The 20,896-nt window shown below is 33.9% G+C and overlaps 1 protein-coding gene across 1 annotated transcript; it reads right to left on the reverse strand.

Moving 5' to 3' along the window:
• Positions 1 to 12,158: 12,158 nt before the first annotated feature.
• Positions 12,159 to 16,870, reverse strand: RAD54 (DNA repair/recombination protein). Its single transcript, XM_078995563.1, has 19 exons — positions 16,547 to 16,870; positions 15,604 to 16,309; positions 15,404 to 15,529; positions 15,270 to 15,326; positions 15,075 to 15,161; positions 14,807 to 14,902; positions 14,656 to 14,706; positions 14,507 to 14,581; positions 14,312 to 14,398; positions 14,145 to 14,236; positions 13,922 to 14,054; positions 13,722 to 13,841; positions 13,524 to 13,637; positions 13,362 to 13,445; positions 13,204 to 13,278; positions 13,067 to 13,125; positions 12,799 to 12,979; positions 12,628 to 12,726; positions 12,159 to 12,512 (listed from the first exon to the last, which is right to left on the reverse strand). The coding sequence occupies exons 1-19, from the start codon at positions 16,738 to 16,740 to the stop codon at positions 12,186 to 12,188; spliced, it is 2,763 nt and encodes a 920-aa protein (XP_078851689.1). The 5' UTR covers positions 16,741 to 16,870; the 3' UTR covers positions 12,159 to 12,185.
• Between the last annotated feature and the right edge of the window lie 4,026 nt (positions 16,871 to 20,896).

Here is a 20,896-nt window from a genome sequence, read left to right on the forward strand (position 1 = left end):
ATGCTTATCCAGAAAGTTGGAGATGTAGAGTGGTTGTTCCACTTAGATAAGTGTCATAGTATATAGCCTGGTATAAGAGGCATAGACTATAATAAAATTTGACTATGGGTGCAATCATTTCAAAAGCTATAAAAATCTTTAATTATGTTAGAATACTTAATGAGTTGTGTGATTTCATTCTTTTATGGTGACTTGGAAAACTACGAGGCTATACTTGCGATGAGTATGAGTAGGTGTGAAAGGTAGTAGAGGCCTATACTACCCAAAGCATAGGACTCACACTTGGATAAGAAAAAGTCGCAAGGTTACTAACCAACCGGTATCCTAGTCAAGTTTGTTCATTTCTATCATTACCTTTGTTTCGGTAATGACTAAGGATATAATTTTTATTCAAACCATGATAGTCATAAAGAACCGAGTCTGAATAGTATAAATATGCGCAATAGGTCAATTGGTTCCAAGAACCATGTTTAGTATAGTAACCGACCTTAATCGACAAAACAGAGGAGGAGAGCAAGGCAGTCGACAGAAAAATTGCACCTTTCGTTAAAAACCAAGCAACCAATAGCTAGAAGTGCTACTTACTATAATGTGGTTTTTCTATATTAGGACATGAAGGAAGGTATTTATGGTAGTATGATTTTCAGAAGCAAGAGTCTAGTTCAATGTGCATCACATGCACTGCACAATTGAAGGTCATTAGAATATGACCATTCGGTCTACTACTGTAGCTGGAGTAAAGACCTCATCTTAGTATGAGTCTTTATAAAATTTCGAGAAAGACTAGGAGCCTCCAATAAAGTCTGAATTTATGATTCAAAGATCTAGACTGAAGGTCCAACAAAGAATTAGGATATAGGTGCGAGTTGACCACCACCAATAGAAGTTCAAGAGTTTGATAATTGATTTAGCAAGTCGCAAACGTTATGAATACTGTAGAAGGGATGCATATAAGGACATTAGTAGTATGTCGGTAACCCGTTATCTTAGTTATGATTAAGAAGAGTAAGACAAGGGTAATCGTCTTATAAAGGAGGAAGAGAAATATCAAGTTCAGCAACCATCATTGATGCTAATATTGCGACACTCATCTACCATCAGGTACACGTGTGTATGTTGATAGAAAAATTTAAGTGCTTTTCATGGTCTTAACCAAACTATGTCATTTGTTATGAAAAGATCAATCATTATAAGCACACGCAACAATACTGCATTGAAAGTATTACAATCATCATGACAATCAAGAGTTTCTTCCAAGCAAAAAAGAAAACTACCAATCGTAGAGACAAAGATAGCCTGGGATTTGATTGGTTACATGTAACAAAAAAGTAAGGTTCAAACCCAAAGTGCGAAAAGGAACTCAATTTTGGATTCCACATCAAGATCCAGGGAAGTGGCAACACCAGAAGCTAAGAAAAAAAAATATTTATTAGCTTCATATACCTATTTGAATGGACATTTTGGTTGGAAAGTAAGGAAACAACATCTTAAGTTAACTTGAAGAATTTACTTGTGCCTATAGGTAAATGGAATGATCTCACCTTAGATCTTAAGATAAAGTATCCATGGTTGTGTACAATCACGATATGATATAGGTCAAAATCGATTGAGCGAAAAAAACCATACCTTCCTAGGTATCATATATGTAAGGAATTGGTCCATGAAGGACATTTTCATAGACCCATTGTCAAAGAATAACTTGAGGTATTTGGATCTGAGACCATACTCAGATCTCCATATTAGGTATGTTAACGACGATGTAAGAACTATCGAAGTCTGGCAAGGGTTGAAACTTGAAAGAGACACGGAACGGTTAAGTTCGTGGACCCTGATATCCTTGGAGAAGGAAGAATGGTTATGAGAATTCACATAAGTAAAATGGTTAATGGAATTAGGTCGACATGCAGTTGAGATGTCATGAAAAGAACCTAAAGCATCATCTCACATTTAAATACGAAAGAATCGGTTAAGATAGTACTCTGTGGAAACAAGTACTAAGGAAACTTCTTACTGAGGATTTAGAGACGGCTTGTGAATTGTTGTTCAATGTTTTTTTTTTGATGATGATACCAGGAGGTAATCATCCTAAGGGGGGGAAATGTTAACGCTATCAACTTTGAGCTAGAAAAAATAAACATTAACCATAATTGAAATCCTTAATTATGAATCGCATTAGCCGTCTGCATTGCAGACTACGTATTAAAAATAAATTTTAATAATTTATCAATAAACGATGAAATGACAATCTCGATAGAAGATTATTTATGAAAAATAATCTTGATGGAAAATGTAGGAGTTGTGATATGAATCTCGTACATATAAAACACACTCAAATCCGACTTCGTATGCAAGAGTCATGGACTTCCGAAGTTTTCACGATCAGTCAGTGTATCATAAAAGTGAATCGGAGATAGGTTGCTTATTATCCTAAGTAACCTAAATGAAATTCATAGCAGTCACTAAACCTATAGTGTGTATATAGATAATGTCTGAATCTGACTTCTTTAGTAGAAGTTATGATTTTTCTAAATTCCAGCATAACAATGTGCAACGCTGATATCGACTTTTAGATCAATTGATTGTTAGCCAAAACAATATAAATGATAATCAAAAACCTCGTCAATAGAAACTCGACAATATAAGGACAGTCGAGAACGAACGACGAATGAGATAGTTATGAATTTTTAAAAGACTTTAACAGTCTAAGTCTGTTAAAAATATAACTTTAAAAATAAAATCAAAATTAGACGACGAAGTCTAAATGAAACTTGTAGATCTTATAGATAGCTACGCATGGATATAAAACCCGTCGAAAATGGAGCTCGAGTGAAGAAGATGTGAATTTTATTAGAATCAGAAATTCTTCGAGTGCGTCGTGCGCAACGACAAAGTGTGCCACACGCACTACAACACCATCCAGAATGCAACACGTGGCACCATGCAGAAACTGACACACTATCCTCTTCCTATCGGATGAGTGGAGTGCACCTTATCTATCCACGGCATGCACTCCAATTTAGCCTATATAAACTTTCGAAAATCTGCTCATTCTCATCCTCACTCCACCCAAATCCTCTAGAGCTCTTTCCACCCCTTAGTCTCTTTTATTCCCAAGTTTTCGGCCCTTTCGGAATAGCCCTGCAGTATCAGATAGTCAATGAATAGAATCTCCCGAATCAGAGTTCTGCCCATGTAATTCTTAATTTTCTCTAGGTTACTCTGTAAGTTAAGCTACGCTTATTTTATTTAAGAGTAACTGTTAATTATAGTCATAGTCGTTATTATGAACCTAGAACTAAGAGTTATCAGTGATTCCAAGTCATTATACTGATTGATCTACTTATGAGAGTGATGTTTAGACTAGATTTAGTGAGGTGTTTAAAATGGGATTTCCAAACAGTATACTTTATATACCAAATGGGCTCTACCTCCAATATGATCCTACTTGGTTATTCCTTACTTGATAGTTCTTGATGTATACATTGGGATTATTAAAGAATCTGGGCTATAATTATTATACTCACTAGGATTATGAAACTAAACTAAGGCTTAGTGCTTTATACGTCTAGGTCTCTTTGGAAGTGCGAATCGAAGCGTTGCCAAAATCGTCAGTCGCTCATTTTATCAAGTGAGTACTTAGTCCCTTTCATAAACATGATTTAATACAAGTATTAATTGAAGTATTAAACATTTGTTGGAATTCGTATGTGAATTATAAGCTTACTACCTAGACTATATATATGTGTATATATATATATATATGTATGTATGTATGAATGTATGTATGTATGTATGTATGTACGTATGTATGTATATGTATATATATATATATATATATATATATATATGTTGTGCTATGTTCCAACTAGATATGGTTCTATTTTATGTTAGGATATGGAGATAATACTATATAATAATATTAGAAGTAGCATTGTTGAAAAGACAAACGAATAATAATACCTAACATTGTGTGTGTGTGTGTGTCTATATATATATATATATATATATATATATATGCACTAAAGATAGTTTAGTGTTGCCCAAGAATATGGTTGGTATTAGAAGTGGGTTACATGCATTGTAATCTAGTCTAGGGATAACCTTAGACTTATGGAAGATACCTAGTTCAATTAAGTTTGATATTAGGTAGTATCATTAGGAGAATGTGTGTAAGCTAGGAATGGAGAGTAAAGTTCTATTCTTTGACACTCTTAGGTGTCAGTGTACGGTAGCTCCGTATGGGAGTATGTTGTAGTATTCCCCTTGGATAACCAGAAATGGTAGGTCCTATTTAGATAGATGTAATGGTATGTCTGGTCACCTCCAATAGTAGGTGACAGCACTTGATCATTCTAGATAGTCTTATGAATTATGGTTGTGCGTGAGTTTATTACTCACAAACATAGATGAAATGGGATACCATATTCATTAAATACTATGATGACCCGTATATCTTTATGACTGCATCGGCCAAGGAAGCCCCTTGCTGAGTAGTAAAGCTTTTTAATTGTTCATCGGGAGAGAAAATTTCTCCTATATAATATGTAAGGATCGATAGGAATGGATATGTGGGAATGTAAGACCATATGGACATTGTATGGTATCAGTTGATTTTGTTGGTCTGATAATTACGGAATATTATCATAACAATATTATGGGATTGAAATTCCTATGCATCCCACCACTTTCCTAACCTGACCCACTCAGTTTACATGCATCACATGTATCAAGACTTAAGCTACTGTAACTTGATTAGGATGTTAAGTGATTAAGAGACTACTTGAAATAGCGTTCGGGACCATTAGGTATTTATGTTGTAACTTATGTTTCTATATCGATTATGAAGTCCTTAGGATTTTATTAAAAACAGTCTTTTACAATGCGCAATGTGTGTCGTCTTCCTTTATGATAGGGCCTTCCTTGATACGCATTGTGTGTCGTAAATGAGCGTCGGAAATGTGTGTTGTAACTGCGCGTCGCCTATAGACGACGCGCAAAAGTGTGTCGTCTCTCGTTATGACAAGGCCTTCCTTGACACGCATTTGCACATCGTCTGAGCGTTTTATGACACGCATTGCGCGTCGTAAAAGCTGTTTTTCTAGTAGTGGATGTCACAAAATAGTAATCATGAGTTGCATCAAGGCATAATCAAATTGAATGACAGCATTGAGAACTGGAACTAGAACCATTTAACTCACTATTTACAAATCTAGTTCTTTTTCTTCCATATTGTTATTTCCATTATTTAACATTTCACAAAAAAAAAAAAAAAAAAAAACCCTTTTATGACCAAAATACCTTGTGTGTGTGTATATATATATATATATATATATATATATCATTCTCACATACAACATATATATATATATATGTATGTATGTATATATATATATATATATAACAACATAGAGAGAGTGTGAGAATTATAACTCACCTTATTAGTTAGTGAGGACTAACTACCATTATTGGCTCTTCTCTTCGATTGATGCATCTTGGATCATCCTCTTGCTCAAGGCTTGCTGATACAATCTTTCAAGTTCCTTAAAACTTGTCTTAGCCTATTAAGAGCTTATCTACTTTTAAATGTTAAAAATCATCACCTAATTGATTAGAATTCTGATATTTCATTCTCAACTTCTAAATTCAATCCAATCAATGAAATAAGCATTAGATACTACTTAATTCATCATAATCTAACATCTAATGCATCAATTAACATAACTGCTAGTTTAGGGTTTCAAAGGCTAACTTCACACATATAGATTTCACATTGCAAATTACACATAAAGCTTGTTCGAAGTTTCTGAACACTACCAATGACATCAATTAACAAGCTTCAAAAGGGTAATCATTCATATCTAACTTAATTCCACATATCACCATTTAATCCCTAAAGATTTAAACATGGAGATGATAATTACCTTAGGGGCTTCTGATGTTCATTCCTTATCTCTAACACCTTGGACTACCACGTGATCATCCTCCATCCCCAAAATTGTCAGAGCTCCTCCTCTAAGGAAAGGGGACTATTTTTTATGAAATAGAGACTGGTCAAGGAGTTTATTCTATGCAACACAATGCTACGGTGGGGAAGTTACCACGTCACGGGGGCCAGTTGACTAGTGGTTAATGGCAACCACTTACGTCATCGTGTCGTGGCGAACATCTTGTCGCGTCGTGGGGATAAATTACATTACCATTTCTTTAAGACAAGGAGGACCATGTTTGAATCCTTATCATTGCTCACCGCACCGCGGAAATCTACTTGTCATGCCACGACACTTGGAGATCAGCAAAGTGCAATGATGACTCCATTCCAGCTTTGGGGACACTTTTTGTCTCAACTTCCAACATTCATAACTTCTTTGTTTCTTACTCGTTTTCAATGTTCTTTATATCCACGCAAAGGTGAGAACATATTCTACAGCTTTGTTAAGTCATATCTCACTGATTTAATACGGATCTCAATCTATTAAGTTACAAACATGGCCTAAAAACCAAACTCCTTGACCTTTTCATGGAAGCAAAGATTTCAACTATGAAATGCTTGCTTAAGTCCATAAATTGAATTTTTAAGCTTACACACCTTATTAGGATACTTGGCATGTTCAAAAACCGTTGGTTAGGTCATATAAGACATCCTCAGTAACCTTACGATTAAGGAAAGCGGCTTTAACATCCATTTGACATACTTCATAATCATAAAAGGCAGCTATGGCAAGCACAATCCTAATTGGCTTGATCTTAGCTACTAGTGAGAAGGTTTTATCATAGTCAATCCCTTGCGTTTAAGTATATCCTTTCGCCACCAACCTAGCTTTAAACATATGTATATTCCCTTCCATGATAGTCTTCTTCTTAAAGACCCATTTACAACCTGATGTCTTCAGACCAGGTGTATGATCAACCAAATTCCAAACTTGGTTATCGTATATTGATTGAATCTCGTTATTCATTGCTTCTTTATATTAAGTAGCCTCATGGTCTGGCTCATCCAAATTTACAAGTCTTTTATCATTGATAGACGTGTCCCCATCCACACTAATATGAAAACCATAGAACTCATATGGCATGCAAAATTAATTTATACTATTAAATTAATTAATCCCTTAAAATACTTGACTGTTTAACTTTTCAAATTTGCTAAATAAGGAAAGATTTCAAATAACCTAACCAACATTATTCAAGATGATTTTAAGCCTGTAGGATTTTCGAAAACCGTAAGGAATTTCAAAAATTCCTAAGCCTATAAATTATCATGGATATTGGTTATTTATTAAATCCTAGATACCCATTAGGCTAAATCAAATCCTTTTGGAGATAATAAAATCTTTAACATTCCAAAATTGATTATAACCTTATTTTTTATTTTCACACAAGAACAAGCAAACAAAATATAAACTCAATCTTTTATGTAGTGAAAATATCATTTAAGCAAGGCTCTGATACCACTGATAGGTTTTTCTATATACTTCCTAGATTAATTATCATGGCAGCAGAAGCATACAAATTTAATCTAAGGCAAGCAAACACTAAAACCTAAAAGGATCTTTAACCTAATTGTAACACTCCATTTTCACCTTATAGTATAAACGACTAGTTACGCAATAGACGTTTTTTATAGAAGATTGTTTAGGATAAATAGTCTTGATGAAAGTCATAGTAATCGCAAAACCGAGAGCATGCATATATAGAACATCCAAATCTGACTTCATAAGAGGAGGTTTTTAAGCTTTGGCATAGCAGTGTACAACAAATAAATCAAATAGAAATCAGTCAATTGTTAGCCGAGACAATCTAAACGAGAGTTGAAGATCTCGTAGATACAATTTTGTCGAAAGAAAGATAGTCGCGAAAGGAATTTGTATGGACAAGTTATGATTTTTATGTAGGGTTTAAAAATCTATGTATGTTAAAAATATAACTTTAAAAATAAAGTAAGAATTAACCAATGGCTTCCAAATGAAAGTTGTAGATCTCGTTGATAATTATGTGTGGATATAAAAAACATCAAAAACAGAGCTCGTATGAAGAATATATGAATTTTTGACGAAACTAAAAATCTATTGTGCGCACTGAAACTCCACCCAAAAATTGCCATGTGTCACCCTCTGACTTAAGCCACATCAACTCCCCCGATAAGATGTGTGATGCGCCCTTATAGTGCACGACATGCATCCCTGCTATAAATAGATATCTCTTGTTTCTTTCATTTCTCACACTCTCACTCCAAAACTTTTTGGGGACCTTTAACACCTCGAGTCCTGTATTTCTAGGTTTTAGAGCAAAGCAGCAAAGCTTTGTGGTCTCTTAGAGTCCGACTAGTAGAAGCCCTCGATTCGAAGTTCTGGCAGTGAAATCTTTCAGTTTCGCTAGAAACTCTATAAGTTAGGTTATACTTACTATCCTTTAAGTGTAGCTTATATTAATATTCATAGTCATTGTTATGAATGTGTAAATAAGATTTATCAGTAATTCCAATCATAAATTTGATTGGCCTACTTACGGGAAAGGTGTCTAGAATTGTCAAGTTGGCTTGGTTGTTGGATTTTAGAAAAGTTATATGTCGATATGATCATGCCTACCAACTGTCCTGTCCGGCTGATCCTTATTTAATAAAACTCTCGGTATTCATTGGGATTAGTGAGAAAGCTAACTTTCATTGCCAAATTGTCATAAAGAGTTATAACTTATAGTATTATAGGTTAATATTTGATAGGCAATTTATCGTTAGTTGGATTGCCAGTATGATCGCCCTGATAGTTGTCGATTGTATGAGTAACTGTTCATGTGAGTAACCTCACTATACTATGTATTACAATACATATGCATATGTGTTAGGATATAAGAGCTAATAGAGTAGATTTGATAGTATAGTCTCCATGTGATGAATGCTAGTATAGTAGATAGTATATCCTTTATGTGTATGTAGTAGTAGAGCCTAAAAGTATAGTCTCTATGGGTGTAATATGGTTATGTATGTTGGGCGGGGGCCCGTTATATATGTAGGGTAAGGCCCATTTGGTAGTTTGGGTGGGGTTCGTTTAAACGTAGGATGGATGGGGCCTATTGTGTAGTTTGGGTGGGGCTCGTTTATTTGCTTAACAGACGGGGACCAATATATATATATATATATATATATATATATATATATATATATATATATATATATATATATATATATATATATATACACACACACACATGCATATATATAGAGAGAGAGAGAAAGAGAGAGAGATAGGAGGGTTCAATTGAGAAAAAAAAGGTTGAGAATAGGGGAATTATTCTCAGCCAATCATTTATTTTTGCCGCAAAAACTTCCGGCGGAAATGGGAAAGGAATGCACATGTGTTTTCCAACAAAACATGTTTCCTTAAACTATGATAAGCATTACCTTAATATATACAAAAACATAGTTTTTCGTTTTTTTTTTTTTTAAGAAGCTATTTTTATCGAAAAATGATTTTAAATATACCAAAATTCATGATTTTTTATTCTCTACAAATAGACATCCATATTGATATAGTTTTAAGATAAAATAAAAAAACTATTTTTTTATATTTTTAACTATCGTTATTCATAAGTGAATAAAAATTAATCAGGTTTTTACTACAGTACATTCGTTATTCACTTATGAATAAAAACTATAATTAATTTTTTTTTACAATTTAAGTATCATTCATATATGAATATAGCATATACTAAACATAGTATATTCATATTTAAATATTAGACGATGCATTCACTTGTGAATATTACATAGTATATTCACTTGTGAATGTTAGATAGTATATTCACTTATGAATATTAGATGATATTTTCATATGTGAATATTATATAGTATTACATGGTATATCACATGAGAATAGTACATAGTATATTCACTTGTGAATAATAATTGGTATATTCATATGTGAATATTGTACAGTATATTCATATATGAATATTACAAGGTGTTTTCAAAAATATATATAATTTTTATATGTTATTCACATATGAATAACATACAGACTTGCATATTTGTTGTGTTTTAATAATCACATATTGATTCGGGTGAGAAAACATATTCATATGTGAATATCACGTGGTAATTTAGTTTATCCATTTCATCAAACAGTTGGAGTACATACAAGTTAATTTTTTTAAGAATGTGATAAATATGATACTTTGACTATTTAAATCTTACAAAATAGTAGATTGGTAGAGAAATATATAAAAAATTTCAAACAAAAAATGATTTGATCTTTTTCTAACCTTAATTTCGATGTTTTATTTGATGAACGATGTTGAATGAATGATACGAATTGAATTTTTTGTTGATTATCGATGATGTTTTTCTAATGATGCTGGGAGTATAATTAATCGTAGATGTTGAAGATATATTTGTATTCAAGCAGAATTGAAGGAGGATTGAAAGAGCAAAAAATGAATGAATTTCAATTGTTATCTAATTCTCTACACTTATGTATTTGTGATTGAAGACTATTATATCATATTTACAAGTTTGCCACCGTGTCCTTTATGTTTAGAGGCTAATTAAATGAGTGGTTGAGAATGATTCCCCCATTCTCAACCTTTTTTATTTTCTCAATTGAACCCACCTATATATATATATATATATATATATATATATATATATATATATATATATATATATATATATATATATATATATATATATATATATAGTGGTATATGGTATTTTGGGAAACTCACTAAGCTTCGTGTTTATCTAGTTGAATATAAATATTTTCCATATACTTCATTAATTTGTGAGAAGGGCAAGGTTTGATTGTACACGCGTGCATTTGCAACATGTTTCCGCACAATGTGATTATACTCTGATATATTTGAATAAATAAAAATGAAAAATTTGGGTTGAAAATTGGTATGTTACACTAATTGATATTAACAACTACGATAGGGATATAATTTACTAACCTTTAGCAAAACCAATTTGCTTGAAGACCTTTGATGTAGTTTTTGAATTCTTCAAGAAGCCAAGGTAGAATAACCAAAACAGATTACCACTAATGGTTCACATCCAACAAAACCAAACCATTTGATGTAAGAAAATAACCCTTGGAACAATAGAGATTGACCAAGGAGTTAGTGAACAGAAACTCTAAGAATCCTTTAGAGTGGGACGAAACTAATGAGGTGCATAGGATGGTATTTATAACTTCCCATTGCTTACAGATAATGCAGATTTGAATAATTAAATAATTCAATTTAATCCAAATTTTAATCCTTTTATTGATGTTAGACGGGAGAATAATGATTGGAAGTGGAGGTGAAAAGGGGATCCTACAGGTGGTACCGAAATGACACAATTTTTGAAGTTGCAATACCTTTTGTTGGGAGTTTCTGTTTTCGTTCAATCTTAATCATTGGAAATGAGACTCGAATAATGGGGTCAATTTTACGATAAACGACTCGTCTTTTCATTGATCACATTTTACCTACTCAGCCTAGACAAACGGTTTAGAATAAATTAATGCCCATTAAGGTTAATGTCTTTCATTGGAGGGATACCTTGAATCGCCTTCCTATTAAAGATAATCTCTTTAACCTTGGTATTGAAGTGTCTTGTGCCTCGTGTCTGGTTTGCAACAATCAACCGGAAGAGATGAGCTTGGCCGGTACAGTGATGTGCACTTGACCTCCCTCAGTTCAGTTGGTGATTTCTAGGCTTTCTTAGAGTCCACAGCTTTGTCTTTGGCCCATAAAGAGGTTATGGATGCTATTGTGGCTACCGCACAATGGTATCTGTAGACTTTTAGGAATAAATATGTTTTTGATAGGATGAGACCTAAAAAAGATAAACTGTTTGATCATATTTTAGTGATAGCTTTTAATCAGGTAGAACATACGAAGCACAAGTTCCACATTGGTTGGAATAATTGGCTTCAAAATCCAATTTTTGTGATGTAACTTTCTCCTTTTTGCTCTAGCTCCTTGTTAGTGCTTTTTTCCTTTTTCTCACATAAGGGAAAAACAAAAATATATGGAAAAGCTAAAGGCCATAACAAGCCTTTTTTGGGTTTTAGGTTAGATAATATGTGAATATTACACAATAGACATGAAAATATTAGAGTGAAGAAGAAATTATAATAAAGTGATAAAGCTATTTAAAACCAATGTGCAAAGAAAAATGACATGTAAAAGAATATAATTAGAGTTTATGCAAAATCATCATCATCAGGAGCAGAAGAGAGTCTCTTTTGAGGCAAATAATTAGGAAGAGAAGGTTTAGGTTTTAATGATACATTGGATTTGGATGTGCCTTCAGTCGATCTTCCTATAAAGTGTTTATCTTGTGAAGGCTTAACAAAAGTTGGTAATTTGCTTCTACTGATGAATGATGGAGGTTTAGATGATATCACGTGACTTGTGTATAAATTTCCCTTTCCTGTGTTTGTGTCTGTAGTAACATCTGGTTTTGACTTAACCATTGATTCCACAGGTACAAGCTTTCCACTAATTTGGTTTGTAAAAACAAAAGTCACCTGCACCAACATCAACATCAACATATCTATTATCATCAATACTCAATATGGAACAGCTACTACTAATTACTTTTACATGTTACGTTTTAATTTGTAATTACTAATTAGTAATTACCTCATCTCCAGCTGCTGCTTGAAAAATAGTATCAGGTACAGTATTTGGGGAAGAATGATGACCCCAGCTAGCTAGATCCTCTTCCAATGGGGTACCCACCTGGAGGAATGTTTTAGAACAGATTACTTGAGAAAACAGAAACAGATGATTATTATATGTTGTTCAATTTACCTGTTTCTCTGATCTTTTTAACTTATGCAAGCATCCAGAAATACCTGCAAATCCCCCAATATCCTCTTCATCAGATTGGCAATCTTCATCTGGAGAACCAGCATTATCTCTCATTGCATCTGTTTCTTGTTCTCCAGATTTCTCACAACGTGTACAGATCATCTTCTCATGAATATCAGACCTGAAAAGATACACAGCCACCTTCAAACATCATCAACCAATGACTTTCAACGCATCAAGAATACAGTTGATATAAAAGTAAGCTTGCCTTGCATTCTCATGAAATGTAAATAGATCCCGTAGATCCTCAGTAGAAAGATTGGTCCCCTGCATTCATTAGATGTCAGTCATATTATTCATCAAGATTCAAGAAGCATTTGCATATGTTCAAAAATACTGAAATACCTGAATCTTGGAATCGGATTGCTCTTGTTGAATAACTTTTTGAAGCCCTTCTTTCGACATCTGACGCTGGTACACCTGCAGAATACCAAATTTACCCTTGATTAACTGAACTCAACTCATAATAGAAAAGTAGAAATATTTATGAATTTATCTACTACCTTTTCTTCAATAGTTCCAGTGCTCAAAAACCTATAGATGTATACTCTCTTCTTCTGCCCATCCCTCCACACTCTTGCAGCAGCCTACATCGAAAGGAAAAGTATAAAAAAGACGATTTTGTCCCTAGAAAAAAAAAAAAAAAGAGTTAAGTATCTAAGTACTTGTTTGTCATTTGCAGGATTCCAATCAGGGTCAAACAGAACAAGTCTATTTCCACCTATCAAATTGAGGCCACAACCACCAGCTTTGCTGCTCAAAAGAAATGCAAACTCATCCTGCATGATAATGAAGCATATTCTTCTATTATAGTAATAGTAGAAATGCATTGTACTGATTAAAAGATTGAAAAATATAAATACCTTTGATGGATCATTGAAGCAGTTGACCAACTTTTGTCTTTTGCTGATTGATGTGGACCCATCAAGCCTTAAGAAAGGATATCTTCTTTCTCGACATAATTGAACAATAAGGTCCAGTGTCTGAAGAGTTTGAGAGCTATTTAAAGATTTGATCACTTTAATTAAACTCCTAATTACATAAAAGAACTCCCAATTCATACCTGGGTGTAATTTGAAACCAATACAATTCGATCATCTGTTCTCTTACGAAGATGGGCCAACAATCGGGCCAAGACTTGCATCTTTCCTGACAGTTCAACCCATGATCCATCACCACCAGTCCAAGATCCAGATCTAACAAATTAATAAATTAATAAATAAATATCAAGAACAATGTAGAAAATAACACAACATAAACAAGAGATGATTTAGTTTTAGTTTTACCTTCCGGAGAACATTTCTGGAGGGAAAAAACGCATGCAGTTTTCAAACCCTGATGTCCCTGGCTTCCCACTTTTCATTGTATCATAAATCAGCTACAATATCAAAGAAATGCATCAGAAAAAAAATTCTTTCTCCTAATGTTGTGATTCTTTTAGGAATGTTTTTACCTTTGGATGATTGCAGAGCTTCTTCAGGGCAGTTATATAAGCCAGAATTTTTGTCTGTTTCACATCTTCAACAATTGCTTGTTTCACCTACAATACAATCATGTTGTGTGTTCAAATTTCATATTTAGACCACTATCAATACACAATATCAGTTATATAAGAACATATATTAACAATGTCCAAACAGAAACCTACATTTTTTGAACGAATAAAGTGATTGTAGAGTTCTGCTTGTAGAGGAGTCAGTTTGCAACATACAACCTCAACTATCTGCAAAGTGTAGACATCATTTTTTGAATGGATAAAGTGGATGAAGTATGAAACTATGAATAAAGTGATTATACCTTTGGTGGTAAGTGATTTGATAGCAATGCATTAGTTCTCCTCAATATAAACTGACAACACAAGTCCCAAAAACATTTAAGGTGCTGAAAAACTAACTGCTTCTTACAAGATCTTAAATATATTATATTTCAATAAGACTGACAAAATTACCTGATTAACCTTGGCACTCAGTTCTGCAGACCGCTCATTAGCAAGATGTTTCTCCTCTTCAGAGGCAATAGGTTCTCTTCCACAAATGATTGGTGTCTTCAAAACAGTAATTTAAGAATTTGAGAGGAGAACAAAAACTCAAGTTATAATGATATAAGGACTATAATGTCCAAACCTACTATAGTTTAAATCCATGATTATTAGTTGTGAGAATTGAATTTTGATCAGATATATAAGTAACAAGTAAAAGCTTCATAAGTTAGCTGACCTCATAATAACGCCGAAAAAATGCAGCATCACCCAAAATCCCTGGGTTGGTGAAGTTCACCATTGCAAAAAACTCTTCTAGATGATTCTGGAAGTTTAACACAAGAAATAAGGAGAAGCTTGTGTTACAAAACAAGATGTTGATAGTATTGATTGTAAGCTTTTTACAAATTAATAATCTAGAAATAATCCTCACTTGCATTGGAGTCCCAGACAATAAAATGCGTCTTCTGCAAGATAGAGCTGCCAATGCCTGATTCAACAAAGTAAGGAGGTATCAGAATACCTAAATCTAGAATTTTGAATTATTTACAAAATTACTAGTCTTACTCTGTTAGTCAATGTCTGGTCATTTTTCAGCCTGTGTGCTTCATCACATATGAGAAGATCACAAGAGCCACTATCATTAAATTTTGATGAATGCATCCGAAAGGTCTCATAGGAAACAATCAGTACCTTGTAGAAAAATCAGGGATAATTGGTATCTACATCTGAGATCAATAAAGTTTATTGACAGGTTTAACCTTTACCTGTAACTGGCTTTGTGGGCTTCTGAAGTTATCAATGCTAGAGATGACATCATCACGACTACTTTCACATAGAGCAACAAGCTTAATTCTTTCACCAACCCATTTCTTAATTTCTGCCTCCCAATTGCTTACTAGACTAGTTGGAGTTACAATTATGCCCTTCCGCACCATTGGTTTTCCATTAAATCCTTGACGAAGAAGAGTGTACAGAAGTGTAATTGACTGCAAAGTCTTCCCCAATCCCATGTCATCAGCCAGAATGCAGCCATTGATATCAGGGGTGCATAAACCTGAAACACATTCAAACATGAACTGGACACCTTCCCTTTGATGGGGTCGAAGAAACTTAACAAGCATATGATCGACTTCAATTGATATTGAATTATTATCTCCATCTTCAGATTTTTCAGACTGCCATAAGATCAAAGGTTCAATATCTGGTGGCAGCTTAGTAATTTCTTCTGGAACTTCCTCCTCTGCAGAAACAAGAGGATTCAACCTGTTTGTAATGGGAACCAAAGCTGGCCTGTTTGAGCCCCAAGGTACAAACCGTTTACGAGCCCACAGACGCCGGTTCAATTGTTCGTTTTCATTGGAGTAGCCATCGGCAGAAGGAGGTTTGAAAGGCTTCTTAAGAACAGCTTCTCTTTCTGTGACTGAAAGAACTCGTGGAAGTAGAGATTGCCTTTTAACAACAAGATTTCCTCTGGCATCAAAACATGAATTCATGTCAGGTGATAAGTTTGGATAACTCGGTGAAGTGCAAACAAACAATTGATCATTCCATCCATCCCCCCAAAAAAATACAAAATAACTTAATAAACCCCCCCACACACACCCCTCTGTACTCTAAATTCCGTTTAGATTGTGTAACTCGAATGCCAAAAGGAGAAAAGAATAGAAGAGAACTACGAACATCTAATTGAACTACCAACAGGTGTACCTCAAAAGAGCATCAACGTTCTGCGATTTTTGATTGTGCGCAGCTGGTTGTGCGACGGAGTTTCCTTCACAATTTTCATCGCTGCCAGATCTACATAAATCATCACTGCCATCTTCAGACTCGTCGCAAATGAAATCTTGGCTCGAATCGCTGGTATCTGAGACAGATAAAACTTCGTCGTCGTCGTCTTCCATAAACCTAGGGTTCTTATTTCAGAGTGAAGATTATGATTGTTCTGAATTCATATGGTGTGCTTAGTACGATTAGTTGTGGTTCGAACTGATACCAAAATGGCGGTAAGATGTCGGCGCCTTCTTTCCATTTGAACCGGGGCGGGTCATCACGGTGATGGAATCGGAATGGGTTTATATTTTATACCTTAAAGAGCAAAATAACTTAGGAGCGTAATTATCTTTTATTTGTGTTCATATATTAGTAACTTCTTCTTCTTTTTTTTTTTGTACATAATAAAGCAACTAATTTGTTTTAACTGTTTAAATTATACCAATATTACCGGCTAATACATGAGTTAACTGGTAACTCAAAGGAAAAATGACTTAGGAATGTTAACTACCTCTTATCAATGTTCACATATTGGTAGCTTCTTATTTTTTGTACATAGGAAAAACAATTACCTTGTTTTAACTGTGTAACATCCCAAAAATCATGACCAAAAATTTCGTTTTTAATTTAATACTAAAACCATAATTTTCAAACCATTAATTTAATACTCCGGCATCGAGCCCCGCCTGGCATTGAGCCCTACTCGATATACAGATTTGTCTCTCTTAGGCCCCGTCTGTCTCCGGACCCCGCCCGCTAAACACATACAATCATTTAACATGCTAACACATAAAGAAACATACTCTATTGTATCTCTGTCCTAAGAAACATACTCTGCTAATAATGAGATACGGAACATCGTTCGTACTCAGCTAGTGATGGGATACGGGACCTCGCCCACACTCACCTCTTTACCAGGCACATACAAGTATCATACAGACAATAAGTATAATCTAACATGCAAACATTCCTCGGGCACCCGCCCGACAACAGACCTTGGTCTGGAATAACATACTAGCATACAATGCCTAGTGCTAACCCCCGGGTCTTCTTACTCATTAACTATATGGGCTGGCATTGTGGCCTTAGATCCATTCACACAGTGAGGAGACTCACCTTGCACTGCTGAAGCCCTGGTTGGAACTAGCTGAGTACGGACGAAGTTTCGTATCTCATTATTAGCAGAGTATGTTTCTTAGGACAGGGATACATGAGAGTATGTTTCTTTATGTGTTAGCATGTTAAATGATTGCATGTGTTTAGCGGGCGGGCCCCGGAGACAGACGGGGCCTAGGAGAGACAGATTTGTATACCGAGCGGGGCTTAATGCCAGGCGGGGCCTGATGTCAGGCGAGGCCCGATGCCGGAGTATTAAATTAATGGTTTGATAATTATGGTTTTAGTATTAAATTAAAAACGAAATTTTTGGTCATGATTTTTGGGATGTTACACAGTTAAAACAAGTTAGTTTCTTTCTTATGTACAAAAAATAAGAAGTTGTCAATGTGTGAACACAAGTTAGTTTCCCTTTGAGTTACCAGTTAAAACGGGTATTAGCCAGTAATATTGGTGTAATTTAAACAATTAAAACAAGTTATTTGCTTTATTATGTACAAAACAAAAAAAAAAAAAAAAAGTTGTCAATATGTGAACACGGATAAAAGGTAGTTACCCTCCTAAGTCATTTTCCCACCGATTATTCGTGAACGTTTACGTTTGGATGGAGCCCAGGTTGGCAGGTTCTTTGTTCAAGTTTCACCATGTTGAAAATGGATTACCTTGAACCCGATAATCAATGGGTTCTACTCGTTTATGTAGTCTCGTATATAAAAGGAAAAACTTGAAATATTGTATCAGGGCTGGCCCACGGACAAGGCGATGCGAGCCCAGAGTAGCAAGATTGCAAGGGGCATCAAAGTTTTTCCATGTTACCGGTATAATTGTTTTTGGGTCCAAATAATATGATACAATCCATAATGTTGTTCCAAGCAAGCTATATAACTTCTGAAAAAGGAAAATATCAAAAAGAAAACCTACAAATTTTTCCCACTTTTAAAATCACTTATATATTTATTTTTATTTTTATTAATAGAGACATAACCTCGAATTTTTTGGTTGGTCTTTTTCAAAATAACTAAATGTGTAACCCGGTTAACCATTACTTTGTCATTAGAATGGGTCCACGTGGCATTGAGATGTTGTCCACATGGCTTTTGACTATCTACTTGGCATTTTGTCTCTCTCTATCTACCTATCTCTATGTTGCGTTGCTACAGGTTGGGAACCATTTCAAAGGAGACAATTGGAGATCTCTAAAGAAATGAAACAGAAAACACAAGCGGATCACGATGAACCCTTATATTACTGAAGTTTTTTCACGAAGGAGGTTTTGTTGTCATCTAAAACCCTACATGCACACCCAATGTTTTCTCTCTCTAACTCTTTTTTATTTCTCATTCAAACGGGATCAAGATATAGAGGATTTACTAAGCATCGCTATAAACTGAGGGATGCATACTCGTTGCCCTTGTGTATGTGTGTGTGCGTGTCTATATATATATATATATATATATATATATATATATATATATATATATATATATATATATATATATTCATCTCTTGGGGTTTCGATTCACAAGTTGAATCCTAAATTTAGAGTCATTAACGAATTTCTAGTAGATATGAAGTGTTGGATCATGCTTAGGATGAACATCAAACTTTACATCTACGATTTTGATTCACATTTGAATGAGCATTCGATTCTAAACCATAAGTTTAATGAGAGATCCGAATTTCGTTAATTAACTCATTATGTGTGAACGTTTTGATGCTAGAAACTTCTTATGAATCACTAGTGTATCATCACTCTCTCGATGAAGTGATTGATTCCTTATTTTGTAACGGAATTGAGGATTCAAACCTTAGTTAGTGAGAAAAGTCCATTCTTGATTTGACAACTTGAACACTAGCTTAATGTATTGATTTGGAACCAAATCAAAGATTTTAGGGTTAATAAGTGAGTAACTGGTTGTAATATTGATTTGATTTGTTATGTGATTCCAGTTGACCTTATGGAAGTTATGAGCATTAAACAGTGATTAAAACGGAATCCACCATTGGAATGGGGTGAAATGATTTTCGAAATAAGTTATATCACATATGTGTTTTGGTTCAAACAAATGACATTTTGAAAGATGAAACTATAAGTTTTTGGAATGTTGAAATGTATTAGTCGTTAAAATAAGCATGTAACCACCATAGTTGTGTAAGTATCTCAAATCCAATATTGAGGATTCGAATCATGTAAGAATGAAATTGATCATGATTGAAGATTAGATTGGAATGAGATTAATTACTTAATTCATTTTTAGAATGATCCTTTTGATTATCACATTGTTTAGAAGCAAACTAGAGGCAATCATGAAGTCATTAAGGGCTTATGATCTAAATTGATGACTAATTTCTTTGTGATTACACATTTAAGCTGATGAAAACATTGAATCAATGATGATTAAATGCTAATGAAATGTTAATATAGAGGAAAATTTTGTTAATAGACACTACTTAATCATCAATATCGACTATAAATGGATTTGGGATAGTTTGGATCAAGGTTAATGAAAAATTAAAAGTGTTTGACTTTTACCAAAACATGAGTTATGCTTTAATGCCTTTAATTACATAGGTTATTATTCTTTATACATATTTATTTATTATACTTCCATAAAGTATCATACTTATCTCATGTATCAACCTTGTATCCTCATTATGACTTAGATATTCCTGTAATAATATGAATGACATACATTATATTTCCATCAAATTGTGAAATGGATAAATTTGTTATTAAGTATTTAACGACCAAAACTACATGTTATTTTCATGCAAAGAAATGATATATCATCATGTATGTTGTTCTAATTTTATCACACACACACACACATATATATACATATATATATATATCCCTAGTCCTCCCCAAATTCCAATGTTATTAGGGTAGGAAAAAATCATAATGTTGTAACATCCATAAAATTTGAGCCAATTTAAAACTTTTTAAATCATATAAAACCATGTTATTACAATTTGTTTACAAAATAGTTTAATCATCAGAGCTCCTAGAAATCATAATCATCAATCAAGGGAGTGTACGGTCACACCTTCGCCTTCCCGCGGTCATTCACTGATCCTGAAACAATAAACTGAAACTGTAAGCCCGAAAACTTAGTGAGTTACCCCAAAATACCCATACCTACAAAAATACACATATAATCATAAACAGCA

Source organism: Lactuca saligna, chromosome 5, assembly GCF_052625555.1.
Source record: "Lactuca saligna cultivar CGN05327 chromosome 5, ASM5262555v1, whole genome shotgun sequence".
Taxonomy (NCBI): domain Eukaryota; kingdom Viridiplantae; phylum Streptophyta; class Magnoliopsida; order Asterales; family Asteraceae; genus Lactuca; species Lactuca saligna.

What these genes read in the sequence shown, in the direction of transcription:
- RAD54 (XM_078995563.1), bottom strand. Translation starts at nt 16,740, where the DNA reads ATGGAAGACGACGACGACGAAGTTTTATCTGTCTCAGATACCAGCGAT. An exon ending in CAAATCACTTACCACCAAAG is followed by an intron (nt 14,582 to 14,655) that starts GTATAATCACTT and finishes TACACTTTGCAG; the next exon opens with ATAGTTGAGGTTGTATGTTG. An exon ending in AATCCGATTCCAAGATTCAG is followed by an intron (nt 13,126 to 13,203) that starts GTATTTCAGTAT and finishes TAATGAATGCAG; the next exon opens with GGGACCAATCTTTCTACTGA.